Below are 15,000 nucleotides of genomic sequence, written 5' to 3'. Positions count from 1 at the left end.
TATATTCCCAAGCAGAAGTAGATTTAATCAATCTCATTGAGTTCAGTGCTAACTATTCTCAGATTAGTGGATATAGAGCTGCAGATGAAGTCAGTGGACATTTGGAGCACCTTGTGGTACCCAGACTATGGAGTATGCATTCTAGGGAAAACAGTGATAACTACTGGAATTAGAACTGCTAACAAAATTGCCTAGGAATATATAAATCAACAAGTTTTCCAAAACAATAGTAGTAGTAGTAGTAGTAGTAGTAATAATAATTTTATTGATTAACTAGCCATATCACAATACCAAATTAAACAACAAGACTTAATAAGACTTGATTACACTCTATGTGGTAAATTAAAACCAGACACTTATAACAATACAGTAAGGTTTTCCAAAATAGTTCTGCCTAGATAACCAAAGCAAGTTGTTGGCTATATACAAAAAGTTCCACAGTTTAATTGGATTGTCAGAATTAAAATACAAATATGCAAATTCTGTACAGTTCCAATTTACAATAATAGCAACAGAGTCGGTGTAGTTGCATTCATTTTAGGAATATCTTTCTTATAAAGGCAATTCTAATATATGGTGGTTCTCATACTAGAAACAATTCTCATCTTTCTTTTTTTATTTTCTTTTTGCTACTCAGGAGAAAAGATTCTGGCCTCTTGTCTTACAAAGAGCATCTTCCTGTCATTCAAGTGACAGTTGGAGACATTGGTCGGCCTGGATCAGATGCCAAGTTAACTGTGGGACCTCTGCGATGCCATGGAGACCGTAAGTGTGCTATTTCAAGCTTTGTATTAGACAACCTTACTGTCTTATTGCAACCACACTGGGGAATAAATGCTTCTGGTTCAAAGGGGCATGCTTATCACGTTTTCAGATAAGAACAAATTGGGAGGGATTGCTAATACTGACGGGATCAGAATTCAGAATGATCCTAACAGATTAGAGAGCTGTGCCAAAATTAACAAAATGAATTCCAACAATGGGAAAAGTAGAATACTACACTTAGACAGAAAAAATGAAATGAACAGGTTGATTTAGAATCTAGACTGCAATACTTTGAGAATTCTGCTTGGCAAGGAATGTTAGCGATTAATATCCAAAGTTTTCAGATTAAAATTAACTCACCAAAGCAACCGATGACAAGGACAGAAGTATTTTATTGTTTATCCTGATCAGTGATGGAAACTTGTGGGTTCCCACCCCAAAGGACAAATCTGGGAAGCATGTGCTCCTGTAAGGAGCTAAATAGAGTCTGTTTCATTGTTATAGTTTGAATCCTCCCTCCCTGGCCCAGGATTGGCTGAGCCTTCGATGTTGTGGCTGGAAATCTCCTCCTAATCAGGTGGAGACAAGGCTCTAGGAGGTGGGGATGAGTCTACAGAGGGAAGGTTGGCATGTACCCAGCAGGGATGATGGAACCTGAGTTATCACAACAACTCTGCCAGCTCATTGAAACAGTGTAGGTGACCAAGAAAATCCCAGCAGACTTCAAGGATACCACCATGATCATCCTTTTCAAAAAAGGGGAGAGAACAGCCTGCAGAAATTATCAAGAGTACTCGCTTATTCAACATAAACGGGTCGGCAGAATGTCGGATAAGCAAAAATGTTGAACAGTAAGGAGGGATTAAGGAAAAGACTATTGAATGTCAAATTACGTTATGATGTTACAAATTAAGCACCAAAACATCATGTTTTACAACAAATTGACAGAATAAGCAGTTCAATACACGGTAACATTATGTAGTGATTACTGTACTTACAAGTTTAGCACCCAAACATCTCAATGAATTGAAAACATTGACTACAAAAAACACAACTAAAAGGCAGACTGTGTTGGATAATACAGAACATTGGATAAGTGAAGGTTGGATAAACGAGACTCTACTATATCTACCTTCTAACCTCCCCTATCCTCATAAGAATCTTTGCAAACAGCCTTCTACCTGTCTCAAAAGAAACCCTCCCAGAATCCCAGAACAGCTTTCACCCCTCCAGAGGAACAGTGGACATGATCTTCACTGCACGACAGCTCCAAAAAAACAAAATCAACCTATGTACATGGCATTCATTGACCTTGCAAAGGCATTTGACACAGTGAATCACAGTGCTCTCTGCACCATCCTCCAAAAAACTTGATGCCCTGACAAAATTGTGAACATTCTGAGGCTTCTCCACGTTGACAGCAATGTCTTGGACAGCAATGGCTCTCAAAGTGACCCATTTAAGGTGAAATCAGGTTTCAAACAGGGTTATGTTATTGCCCCAACCTTATTTTCCATCTTCATCGCCATGATACTTCATCTTGTTGATGGGAAGCTTCCCACTGCAGTGGAAATCATCTGTCGGACAGATGGCAAGCTATTTAACCTCAGCAGACCGAAAGAAAAAACCAAGGTCACAATAACAACTGCTACAGAACTCCAATATGCCGATGATAACGTCTGTGCACTTTCAGAAGACACCTACAAGCCACTCTAAACACCTTTGCAGAAACATACAAAAAGCTCGGCCTCTCATTGAACATCAAGAAAACCAAAGTGCTCTTCCAGCCGTCACTTATCAATCCCTCTGCAATGCCAGAAATACAACTTAATGGTGTAATTTTAGAAAATGTTGACCATTTCCGCTACCTTGGCAGCCACCTCTTCACAAAAGTAAACACTGACACTGAAATACAACACCGCCTGAGCTCTGCAAATGCAGCATTTTTCCAAATGAAGCAAAGAGTGGACATCCATAGGAATACCAAGGTCCTTACTTATAAAGCTATTGTCCTCCCAACCCTGCCAAATATGGACCGTCTAGACGTCACACTCAACTCCTGGAATGATCATCAATGTTGCCTCTGAAAAATCCTGTAAACCTCTTGGAAAGACAGGCGGACAAAGCATACTGGAAGAAGCAAAGACAACTAGCATTAAAGTGATGCCCCTATGTCACCAACTCCGCTGGATTGGCCATATTGTCCGAATGCCGATCACTGTCTCCCAAAGCAGATACTATACTCCTAACTGAAGAATAGAAAATGGAATGTTGGGGGACAGGAAAAGATATTTAGATGTGCTTAAAGCTAACCTTAAAAACTATGCCATAGACATCTTACCCACTGACCCTTGAACGCTCTAGCTGTGACCAGCATTGCTGTGGAATTTGAGGAGGCATGAATGCAGGGCAAAAGATAGAAATGTGCCAAGAGGAAGGTGTGACAAGCCAACCCTGATTGGGACCACCTTCCACCTGGAAACCGATGTCCTCACTGTGGAAGAACATGTGGGTCAAGAATAGGGCTCCACAGTCACCTACATATCTATCAACAGGACACTACACCTGAAAGACAATCATACTCGGATAACGAGGGCTCGCCTAAGTAAAAGATAGAATTATTGGATCCATATTCCTGAGGGCAATGGAGGGTCTGGTCAGGAGGAACCTTGACTTGTTGATAAACCAGTTCTGTCTTGGGCAAGGAAATTAACATTTGCTGAGAAGAGAGATTTAATAGGGATTGCCCAATTCTTTGGGTCCTAAGAATGGGGTGAGACAACAGAAAAGGAAGAGGAATCTACCCCTCAGAAGGGGAATTCATTCCTGGAAGAGTTATCACAGGGGAAAAGGTGCCTCCACTGAAGCTTTCTCACCAGACCTTGCTTCTACAACATTTTTTTTTTCAAAATCCAATAATCACATAGACAGAATGTGAGGTGAAATCTTCTGAGCAGGGCCAGAGTCGACAAAACCAAAGGAGTAGCATGTTAACTATGCTATCCAAAGCCATATCTATCTGTCTGTCTGTCTGTCTGTCTGTCTATCTATCTATCTATCTATCTATCTATCTATCTATCTATCTATCTATCTATCTATCTATCTATCATCTATCTATCTATCTCTACACACACATACACACACATACATATAACTGTAGTTATACTTAAAATTTTAAGAACATATCTTCAGAACCTATCTTGTTGGTAACTTGGGGACTGCCTATACTGTAAATTCTTTCCATAATTTAGACACAGAAATAATTCCTCTATCAGATAAAGTCTTGGGCAACCATGATTTTATAACAATTTTCAATAAACATTTTGATTAACTGTTGGGCATTCGGCATAGCCCTAACAATGAATGAAATGAGCTTGTTTTGCCAACAAATTACCGAAATTACTGTTTTTCCTTTGCTAGGGGGAAGATCTATGATAGAATCTATGCATATAATCCCAAGGAATTTTGGGGGTCTAACTCTACAGTAATGGATGCAATTAGGTTGGTGGTTTGCCAATAACTCCTTGGACATGGCACACACAGGATGTTGAGAAACATAATCCTTCACATCCCCTAATCAATATTTTCTACTCACTAAATTTTTGGAGCTAAGTGTCTGAGTCATTTCCTTGATGCTTAGCCTCATGCTCTTTCACAGAAGTATTGTTTTCCTTTCACTTGGTCATTCCACCCCCAATTGTTGTGGAGCAAATACTGTGTTTATTTGTACCCTTTTGTGTTCTGGAAGTCTTGACAAACTGGTAGAATTTTTTTTCGAAATTGAATTTTAGCCCACTTCTGGAAGCTTTTTAATTATGATAGTGTAAACTTCAAATTTGTGGGGTGTCTCTTCGAAGAAATGTCGCTAGGCTTCTAGCAATGACTGCTTCTTTTCTGAGATCAGCTAGTTTGCTTCTATCTTGTTAAGTGTTTTGGACATAGGTGCAAGTTTCCAGTGACTGCAACACTGGCTTTCACTTGTACTACAAAAAGCTGTTGGGGATCTGAATGTATAAAAAATTACTCTGAATTTATGTATTTTAAAGTTTCAAATAAGGCCACCACCCCTTGGCATACTTAGTCCACTGCAATTTGGCACTTGGTTTGTGTTTACGTGTTTTGTGCTCCCCTTTTCTTTTTCTCTTTAGCAAATCAGTGAGTAGCAGGGTCACCTGGGGAAAAATTGATTTGAACTGTGCATAAAAATCTTCAGACCCCCACCCCACCACCCCAAAAAAACTTGGTCTTTGGTGCCTCCTATCCAAGAATTGCCTGAACTTTATTGGGATCTACTTCTATGCTTTGGGCCAATATCCTGTACCCCAGACAGACCGGCATTTCTAGAGAATTTAACAAACAACCCTCACCAGTTTAATAGGGCATGACCAAATCAACTAGCATCTCTTTGTACAGGTGCTCTCTTAACACTTTAGTTATGCGATCTAGGAAAATTGTTGAGGCATTTTCTAACCTAAACTGTATGATTATAAATTCAAACTTCCCTAGGGCACAAAAGCTTTTTCATATTCATCTTGTTCTTTACTTGAGCGTAAGCCTCTTTCAAGTCTAGGTTGGTAAAAATCTTCATTATGTTCATCTGAGCCAACATCTTTGATCAGTGAACAGTAAATTCCAGGACCCTTCCACAGAGCCCTATATCCCAGAACATCAAGGTAAAAATCCCAGAATATCTGCTTTGAACTGGGTTATCTAAGTTCACAATCAGATAATATGGGATTTTCTGCCTTGATATTCTGGGATATAGGGATGTGTGAAAGGGCCCTCATTCTCTTGAAATTGGACAAATATTTCTCATCTATCAGCTTAGACAATTTGTCCATCTCAATTAGTTTATAAGTTCATCATCATTCTTCAACTTCCATTTTTTATTCATTGGATCCTGAGTTCTCCATACAATTGATCCTCCTGTTTTTCACTTCCCCTTTAATGTGCATCAGTCTTGTTAACAACATATCTTCTTCAACACAGAGAGCTGGTGAAAAGTCCAGTCACAAATCAGTCAAATGTTTAGTAGTGGGCTTGTGAGGTTGTAGTGGTTAGGATGGTTGTCTTCGATTGAGTTCTACTGGTTTTAGGTTAGTTTTTCATAATAAGAAAAATGTATTTTTTTTCAGGGGGAACATTGCCCTTTTGCTTTGTGCATTTTTTCTCTGTGTGTGTTTCTGTTTGTATGCTTGTAAGTTTGCTTTCTTGAATAAAAATGAATATTTTTTTCAAAAAGAAGAGAAATCTCTTCAGAAGGAGCAATGGTTGACATAAAGACTTGCTATCATCAGAATTAATCAATATAGGTTAAAATGAGATGACAATGATAGAAGGTTACTCAATTCAATGGCTTGCTCACAGAGCAATTTAAGATGGATTATTTATATCAAAATTATTTATATCAAAAACAGGCAATGTATCTCAAATTTCAAACTCTCTCCTTTGTTTCTCAAGGTTAACCAATCCAGCTGTCAAACAAAAAGCTTGATAATATATTTTCAAATTAGGGAGACCTGTTCCTTGTATTTTCTTATCACCTTGAAATATTTTACATCTAACCCTCTTTCTTTGCCAAAAGAATGTTGATAAATCTTTTTGTCAATGTTTAATTGGAACACCATATATTATAATTAATAAAGTTTGGACATTCTATACATAAGTGACAATTGTCAACCTTTCCACCCACGTATATTTTTTGAACATCTTTCCAGATCTGTTTTTTGAAAATTCAGCCCAAAATTTATCTTCTCCTTTGCACCCTACATAAACGACCACAACATATTGTCAAATGCTTTTTCAGCATCTAAAAATATGTAAGTCTCATGATGTTTTAGAATGTCAGAACAGATCTAGTGTTGTCATTTAGGTGTCTCCTTGGTAGGAATCTTGCATAAATTCTCTTCTACACAAAGCTTCATGCAGATAAATTTATAATGGCATCTTGGAATAAAATCTGTTCTTATATTGATTCCAATCATAATCATGATATAATAGTGATATAAAGTGTTTCTTTAAATATGAATATGTTTTTATTTTGTCAGACAAGCACTTTCTAGTTCCAGTCTCATTTCTTAACCAACCCTTCAGCCATCAAACAACAAGAATAATAATGTATTTTCAGACTGGGAAGAGCCAAGCTTATTCTTTTCTTATCATCTTGTAGTAATTACAACCTAATTCTGGGTCTCTTTCCTTGTCAGATCTTGTTTCAATTGAACGTCATTCATATAATTGGTAATAATTGAAAGAGAAATATCTTCTTTGGTTACACATTCGTTAATTGTTGAAATTCAACCCATAAGCAATAATTTTAAACCAATCCACCTTTACATTTTTTTAAAAATCTCTTTCCATATTTTTCCATAATTATCATTATAGATTGTTTCAGCCAAATCATTGTGAATAAATAACACAATCTGTATCAGTTGCATTAGAAAATAACATTCCAAAGAATTCAAGTGACTAACATGGTCATTTAGATTATGATGGCAAAAAAACCTATCAATCAAGTTATTGAATTGTATATTTTTAGAGGTCTAAACTATTATTTTTTTCAAGGCTACCAGTTGTTTACAAGATAATTGGCAGGGAAATTCACTACCGTGTTTCCCCGAAAATAAGACAGTGTCTTATATTATTTTTTACTCCCAAAGATGCGCTAGGTCTTATTTTCAGGGGACGTCTTATTTTTCTATGAAGAAGAATTCATATTCATTGCTGAACAAAAAAAATGAACATTTCTTCTATACTGTACAGTAGTTGTCATCACAAACCAACATAACTAAACCAGATAAACTGTGACTCCTGTCAAGAATTTCTTGTTACTACCATTATTTCTATATACAACTGGTATGTAAGCCGCCCCAAGTCCCTCTGGGGAGATGGAGGCGGGGTATAAAAATACAATTATTATTATTATTATTATTATTATTATTATTATTATTATTTACATTTACGAATCCTGCATGCTATGGTATTTTGTTTGGCGGGCGCTGGGCATGCTTCCAAACAAAAACTTTGCTAGGTCTTACTTTCAGGGGAGGCCTTATATTTAGCAATTCAGCAAAACTTCTACTAGGTCTTATTTTTTGGGGATGTCTTATTTTCAGGGAAACAGGGTAGTACATTGTAATGCAAATTAGATGTTTAAAAAACAATCTTAGGGGGAAAGAAAGAGGAGAGCACAAATATTTGGAAATTCACAGGTTGAAACTTGCCTTGTATATATTTCCAGTGTTTTTACCCGTGTTCTTACACATCTCGGATTGTCCTCGTTTATGAATCTGCTGTGCACTTTTTCTGCTGAGCAAATTGACCAGCAATTCCAGTTCCTGAATGATAACACTTTGGGAAATTCCATTATGTTCATGGATAGAATCATTAGACTCTAACATTAGACTTACCACGTTATCACACTGGGTCTTTAATGCAGGCAGCCCCATTCTTCTGTCACCTGCAGAATTCTGGGAAATGTACGGAGTCTTTTGAATACTCTGCTGCAAAGTTCCTTGCCTTCCCAAACTACCTTTCCCAGAATTCTGCAGGCAGCAGAAGAATGGGGCTGCCCACATTAAAGCCCCAGTGTGATAACATTGAGAATGAGGCCATAACTTCATGTGGCAGAGATTACAGATACTGTCACAAGTCCCTAAGTTATACCCACCAGGTCCAGCTGATGATATTGTTCCATTACCAATAGTGCAGTAAAATTTAACTATTAACTCCTTGTAGTTGCTATATGTGGAATTATGAGGAGAATTTTAAAATTTTCTTTCATGTCAAGTAGAAAATGTTTGAACTCTGTATACTTTTTTCTCATCGAGTTTGGTGAGGTGCTCTAAAAAATGCTCAAAAAGTGTCCCTTTTGCTTGGAAAATGCAAGATGAATTTCTACCAATTCTTTTGTTATTAAATTTTTCACAATATGTCCCAGTAAAACACAATTATGAACAAACATATTTAAAGATGGAAATACAGTAGAGTCTCACTTATCCAACGTTCTGGATTATCCAATGCATTTTTGTAGTCAATGTTTTCAATACATCGTGGTATTTTGGTGCTAAATTCGTAAATACAATAATTACTACATAGCATTACTGCGTATTGAACTACTTTTTCTGTCAAATTTGTTGTATAACATGATGTTTTGGTGCTTAATTTTTAAAATCATAACCTAATTTGATGTTTAATAGGCTTTTCCTTAATCCCTCCTTATTATCCAACATATTTGCTTATCCAACATTCTGCCAGCCCGTTTATGTTGGATAAGTGAGACTCTACTGTATTACTTTTCTTTAAGAAGAGTGCTATAGTTCGTTTGACATTTACTTCCCATGTTTCTCAGCTCAATTTTTTTTTATTTATTCTGTTTCTAAATAAAACATGACAAAAAATCATAGTGGGAAAATCCATGCTCTGGTGTTTTTATGTCTCCACAGAGAATTACTGGAATGCAGCATCATTCATTACTCCATCTTCATATCTTCATTTCTCCACTTTCCAAGGGGAGACCAGTGCTGACATTTCTTTCTACTTCAAAACATCAGCCTCTGATGGAGTGTTTCTTGAGAATCTGGGGAATACAGACTTCATTAAACTCGAGCTAAAATGTGAGTATATTCCTAGACTTCATGAAAACATTAATAAGAAGTAAATGTTAAACTTTCATCATTCAGCATTTTCCATAAAACCAACTTAAGTGGTTCTGCAGGGCTTTGACATGAGCCTTACCTTGAATTTAATAGCCATCGTTCAACATGGATTAGGCATTGAATTGAATTGATTGTCAAAGGCCTGGACATATTTTGACTCTTTTGATAATAATAAAAATAGTTATTTTATTGTATTTGTATCCCATCTTTGGGGCCCTGGTGGTGGCGCAGTGTGTTAAAGCGCTGAGCTGCTGAACTTGCAGACCGAAAGGTCCCAGGTTCAAATCCCAGGAGCGGAATGAGCGCCCGCTGTTAGCCCCAGCTCCTGCCAACCTAGCAGTTCGAAAACATGCAAATGTGAGTAGATAAATAGGTACTGCTCCGGTAGGAAGGTAACGGCACTCCATGCAGTCATGCCAGCCACATGACCTTGGAGGTGTCTACGGACAACGCCGGCTCTTCGGCTTAGAAATGGAGATGAGCACCAACCCCCAGAGTCGGTCACGACTGGACTTAACGTCAGGGGAAAACCTTTACCTTTACCTTATCCCATCTTTCATCCAAGCAGACATACATGTTTCTTCCAAGCTCACCCATAGATCTTCACATCAATTCTGTAAGATAGACACAAGCAAGAATGCCTCTTGGCAAGTGATTAGGAACTTCAAGATCAAATTGTCTCACTAACTTTAAATGATATTAGCACAAAGGCTAAGTTTGTGTATGACACAAGATATTCTAGGGCCAGATTAGGTTTTCTTAATGTGCAAGCAGAGCTGACCTAAATGTTTTTGTAAGAACTTTGAAGTATCATCGGATTTGCTGCATTTTATTCTATTATTACAATGGCTAGTCTCCTTAAATTCCACTTCTTTGACCAGAGATGGGTGGTATCAACCCTAAGGTATTAGTATATGATCAATCTATTTCATGTGGTCTTTTCATTGTTTGTAGTATGATACTATGTCATGAATATTTTTTAAACATTAAAAAGTATTTTATTTGGTTCTTTTATTTGGTTCACAATGAGACAGATTATAACACAGAGCAATACAGAGAAAGAAAGCAGACACACAGACTCTAGCTGCATTAGGTACACAAACAAGGGATATTACATTTCACTCAACATTCACACGCATGCTGAGTGGGGCAATGTTCTGCAGTGGCTCTGGTCCTTCCTGAAGGGGCGGATCCAGATGGTGGAGCTGGGGACTCCTGTTTGACTTCCTGGCCTGTGGCCTGTGGGGTTCCTCAGGGTTCAATTCTGTCCCCCATGCTATTTAACATTTACATGAAAATGCTGGGAGAGATCATCCAGAATTTTGAAGTTTGGTGTCAAATGCGGATGACATCCAACTCCTTTCCACCTAAAAGCAAGTATGCCATTCTGCTCCTGGACATCAGTAATAGACTGAATGAGGGCCAACAAGCTGAAAATAAAATTCAGACAAGACAGAGGTACTGCTGGTCAGTCGAAAGGCAGATCAGGATGTGGGATGACCTTAAAATATCTTATGATCATATTTTCTCCCATCTCTGTAAACAAAAAAAGATTTAAAATATTCATAAAACTTACCAAAATATAAGCCAAAGCACCCAATTTTACCACAAAAAAACTGGGAAAACTTATTGACTCGAGTATAAGCAGGGCTGGGAAATGCAGGAGCTTCTGGTAAATTTCAAAAATAAAAATAAATACCAATAAAATTACGTTGAGGCATCAACAGGTTAAATGTTTTTGAATATTTAACATACCTAAAAAAAAAAACCAGTAAACTAGCTCTGTAAGTGGAAAAGGGGGTATCAACAAATAATAATAATAATAATAATAATAATAATAATAATAATAATAATAATAATAATGTATTTGTCCCTCGCCCTATCTTCCAATGGGGGCTTAGAGCAGATTCCAACATAGTAACAACATGCAAACATTCAATGTTTATAAACAAAAAAACATAAAAATGTTAAACCAACAACAATACTAAACACTGTATAATAAGTTAAAATAAACAGTTGCATTAAATAATTATTAAAAGCTATTAAAAAACCAGCCGAGGTAAAGTGTCATATCAGTTTTCTTTCGCCTTCTCTCAGCCTTCTCCTATTGACGCAGCCTTGAACGGCAATTTTATTATAATCACATCTCTCTCATTACCTCTCATCCTTTGTTGCAACATAGAGTCCCAGATATGCTTCCACACAAAATATACAATTATGTCATGTGCCAGTTTTTTCTGCATTGTAATTTTGGAATTCAATCAAAGTGCGTGACCCCCTCCTTCCCTAGATCTTGGCTAAAAACTCTGCCAATGCAGTATCATAAGTACATTTTCTTTAGGACTTTCCTCTATCCATCTAAAGTGAAGGCTATTTTCTCTCTCTTACTGCCATGAATTACAGCATGTGGTGGTCTGCTTCTTGAATTTTCTCCAGTTTTTCTGTGTTCCAGTTTTCCAGCTCAGTCTTCTATTTTGTGAACTTGAGTTGTAATCTTTTTTTTTATCTCAAATAGCATTTGTCTCAATGGGTCCTTTACTTCTTTTATATCTGTTCCCATCCTTTTCATCTTATCCCCCATAGACTGGATTTATTCAAGGAATTATTGGTTAATACTTTTTGCAGTGTATCTGCTGTTGATGTTCTTCTCTCATCTTGTTCTCTTTCTTTGTCTCACTGTTTTTCTAAGGTATTACTTCTTACTCTACTCATCATCATTTTATTTCTTTTACTGCTACTGCATCTTGAAATTTCTAATCCAAATCAATAATAAAAAGAAGAAAAGTAAATCTTTTTTTTAAAAAAAGAAATGTCCAAAAGTATATTTGAAGTTTAATCTTTTTGACTCAAAAGTGATAGGTTAAAAATTAAAAAAAAATGTTTTTAAATTTTAAAAATGTATCCTTATAAAATTAATCAGGGCCAATTAAGGAGCTGAAACAACATAAACCCAAAGCATTTCTCCCAAAAGTCAAAATGAGTTGATTTCAAAGTAGTTTTGTGTTAATTCAATGGAAAGGATGATTAAAAAAAGCCAAAATAATTTCGTCCACATAAAACGTGGCAAGGACAAAATCAAATTCAGAAAACAATAAACAAGAATTTTAAAATTTCTTTAAAAACTTAATTCCAGAACAAAAATTATTCTGTTCCAGATGGAAGTCAACTCATTTACTATACAATAAGCAAAACAGAATTGAAATCCTGTATCAAGAGGAGTATAGCCAAACCAACCAGGCCTCAAGTTCTTGAAAATGTAAGTTTTAGTTTTAAGTTCTATCTAATCAATTTATCACCATTTTTGAGAGAGAAGTAATCACTATTTGAGCTTCTCTCTAGTATTTCAGTTAGTCATATTATTCTGTATAACTTTAAGAAATAAAGTGTCTCAGCCTACAGCTTTTCTTCTACACATACATACAGAAACACATGCAACTTCACAGAGCTCTTTTGATTTGAAGCTTCTATTGTAGAAAAATAGGAATTCCAGAATGAAATTTGTCTTTTCAGTAAAAGGTTCCTTTTGGTAAATGTTAAAAAAAAGTTCTGTACAGTTTAGCTTACAAGGCGCAATTAGGCAAGATGGTGATTGCTGATCCTCTTTCTTGTCTCCATGACTCCTTACACAAATAACTGGCAATTCCAGAGCTATACTATACTAAGCTATACTTGAGGGTGTTGGGAATTGATGAGCTGCTAACCTCTAATCACTCGCTTTATGAGGTAAATTCCCATTAAAATAGCAGAGTAAAATGCAGCAGTGAGATTTACGTGGTGTGAGTTTTGGAAGGCCCCTGTGTATTCAGGATGGCAAAGGACCGCAAAGTTAGCTTTAAAGTTTAAAAGCATTTATTGAGGTAAAAAAAAAAATCTATTGATCAATAGAAAAGGTTTGGAGCTAACTATCAAATCTAATATGATCTAATACACATAGACGGATCAAAATAATAAAGATCTAGATAGCTACATCTTGGCTAGTAGAGGGACAAAGTGCGTCCTCTCTCTGGAACAAAGCAGGAAGCAGGAATGGCGACCAAACCTCGTGGGTTGCTTCTTCTCTAGGGCCATAAACATTCCAAAAGCCAAATTGGGGAAGTTATATCAACCCTAGGAGAGATCACATTTCTAAAGCATCAAAGGGGTGGGTTGACCTAAATAGGACACGAAGGAGGAAACAATAGTAAAGCCTAATCAGAGAATACATAGAACTGGGGAAGGTGTCCCTAACTCTTTTCTAGGCTTCCTATCGAACCATAGAGACTTAAGCAGTACAGGATAACATTTTTTCCAACAGAGGGAAATCCTGCTATTCTGAAGAAAATATGTTTCATTATTATTACATTTATTACTATTATTATTATTTATATTCCAATTTTATCTCCTGATTCAGATGCAAAACAACTCATAATATTTAAAAACAATGCAGTTGTTTTTAAATCCACAACAAACAAATACAGAATATAAGTATAAATATGAGGTATAAATCAATTAAAATTAGGATAGCTGGATGGGGATCATTCTGTGCTTCCTAGGCAGAAAGTTCCAGAGACTAGGGACATCCACTTGTCCCCCCCTTACATCCCCACAAACTGTATTTTCAACAGTAATTGGACTGAGAGAAAGGATGGATGAGCTCAGAACCCAGGCTCATACCTGGAGATACAGTCTGCCAAGTAGCCTGGACCTGACTTCATAGGTCATACTCAGCTCTTTGAATTGTGCCCAGAAACCCACTGCCAATCAATGGAGCTGTTGCACAAGAGGGTTGTGCACTCCCTGTTGCCAACCCTAACAGGCCACAATTTTCGGACCAGCCAGTTTCCAAACACTTCAAAAAATAATCCCAAGTAGAATGCAAAAGAGTAAATCAAATGGGGATTTAACATGTACCGCTATGAGGAGATCTGACATCTCAAAGAATGGACATAGTTGGTACACAGGTTTTAAATATGCAAAGACACTGATGGCCACCGCAGAATTTAATGATGAGCTCTAGATGTAATGCTGAGCTCAGAGCTATCCCTATACTGCAGGCAAGCAAGTGCCAAGGTTATATCCACTGGAACTGTATCAACGACAGCATCCAAGTTGGAGTGAAGAACTTTATTTGCAAAGTTCTGTGCAAGTTCTTCACCGTGGGCTGTTGAGTGTTAAGAATTTTCCCCTTGAGGGCCAGTTTGTAATAGTCCTCTGATGACTCGAAACAGCTCTGTTGGTCATTTCTTTGTAAATGCAATGATGACAGCAAAAACTGAAGGTAAAAATAGATTTTATTTTAATGAGGGTAGGGAATTGCAATATTGTCTTGTTTCGGCTAAAGACTATGATTTGCTTGCTTTTGATACCTCACTATCAACATTAAAGGACTTCAGTGATCAACAACATGTTAACACACACAAGGACCACAAGTAGAGGGAGAGGTGCAAAAGGTTGTATTGCAGAAAAGATGAAAAGCAAAAGCAAAGACAATTACTATATTTAATCCATTGCTCTGTGTTCTAATCTCCAGAACAGCAGGAAACAAGCTTGTCCCCTTTCTTTTAATTGTATCTCACATCACTATACGAAAGCTATTTGA

The 15,000-nt window shown here is 36.9% G+C and overlaps 1 protein-coding gene across 2 annotated transcripts in view; it reads left to right on the top strand.

Annotated features, from left to right (window-relative positions):
* cntnap2 (contactin associated protein 2) overlaps positions 1-15,000 on the top strand; it is a 924,912-nt gene that overhangs the window by 846,543 nt on the left and 63,369 nt on the right. For both annotated transcript variants that reach the window (XM_008112904.3, XM_008112906.3), the window contains 2 exons: positions 638-765; positions 9,210-9,380. In XM_008112904.3, the coding sequence (XP_008111111.1) occupies positions 638-765; positions 9,210-9,380 (299 nt within the window). The remainder of the gene's footprint in view (positions 1-637; positions 766-9,209; positions 9,381-15,000) is intronic.

Source organism: Anolis carolinensis, chromosome 6 (genome assembly GCF_035594765.1).
Source record: "Anolis carolinensis isolate JA03-04 chromosome 6, rAnoCar3.1.pri, whole genome shotgun sequence".
NCBI classification, from domain to species: Eukaryota; Metazoa; Chordata; class Lepidosauria; order Squamata; family Dactyloidae; genus Anolis; species Anolis carolinensis.
This window is presented reverse-complemented; position numbering and strand designations above follow the sequence as displayed.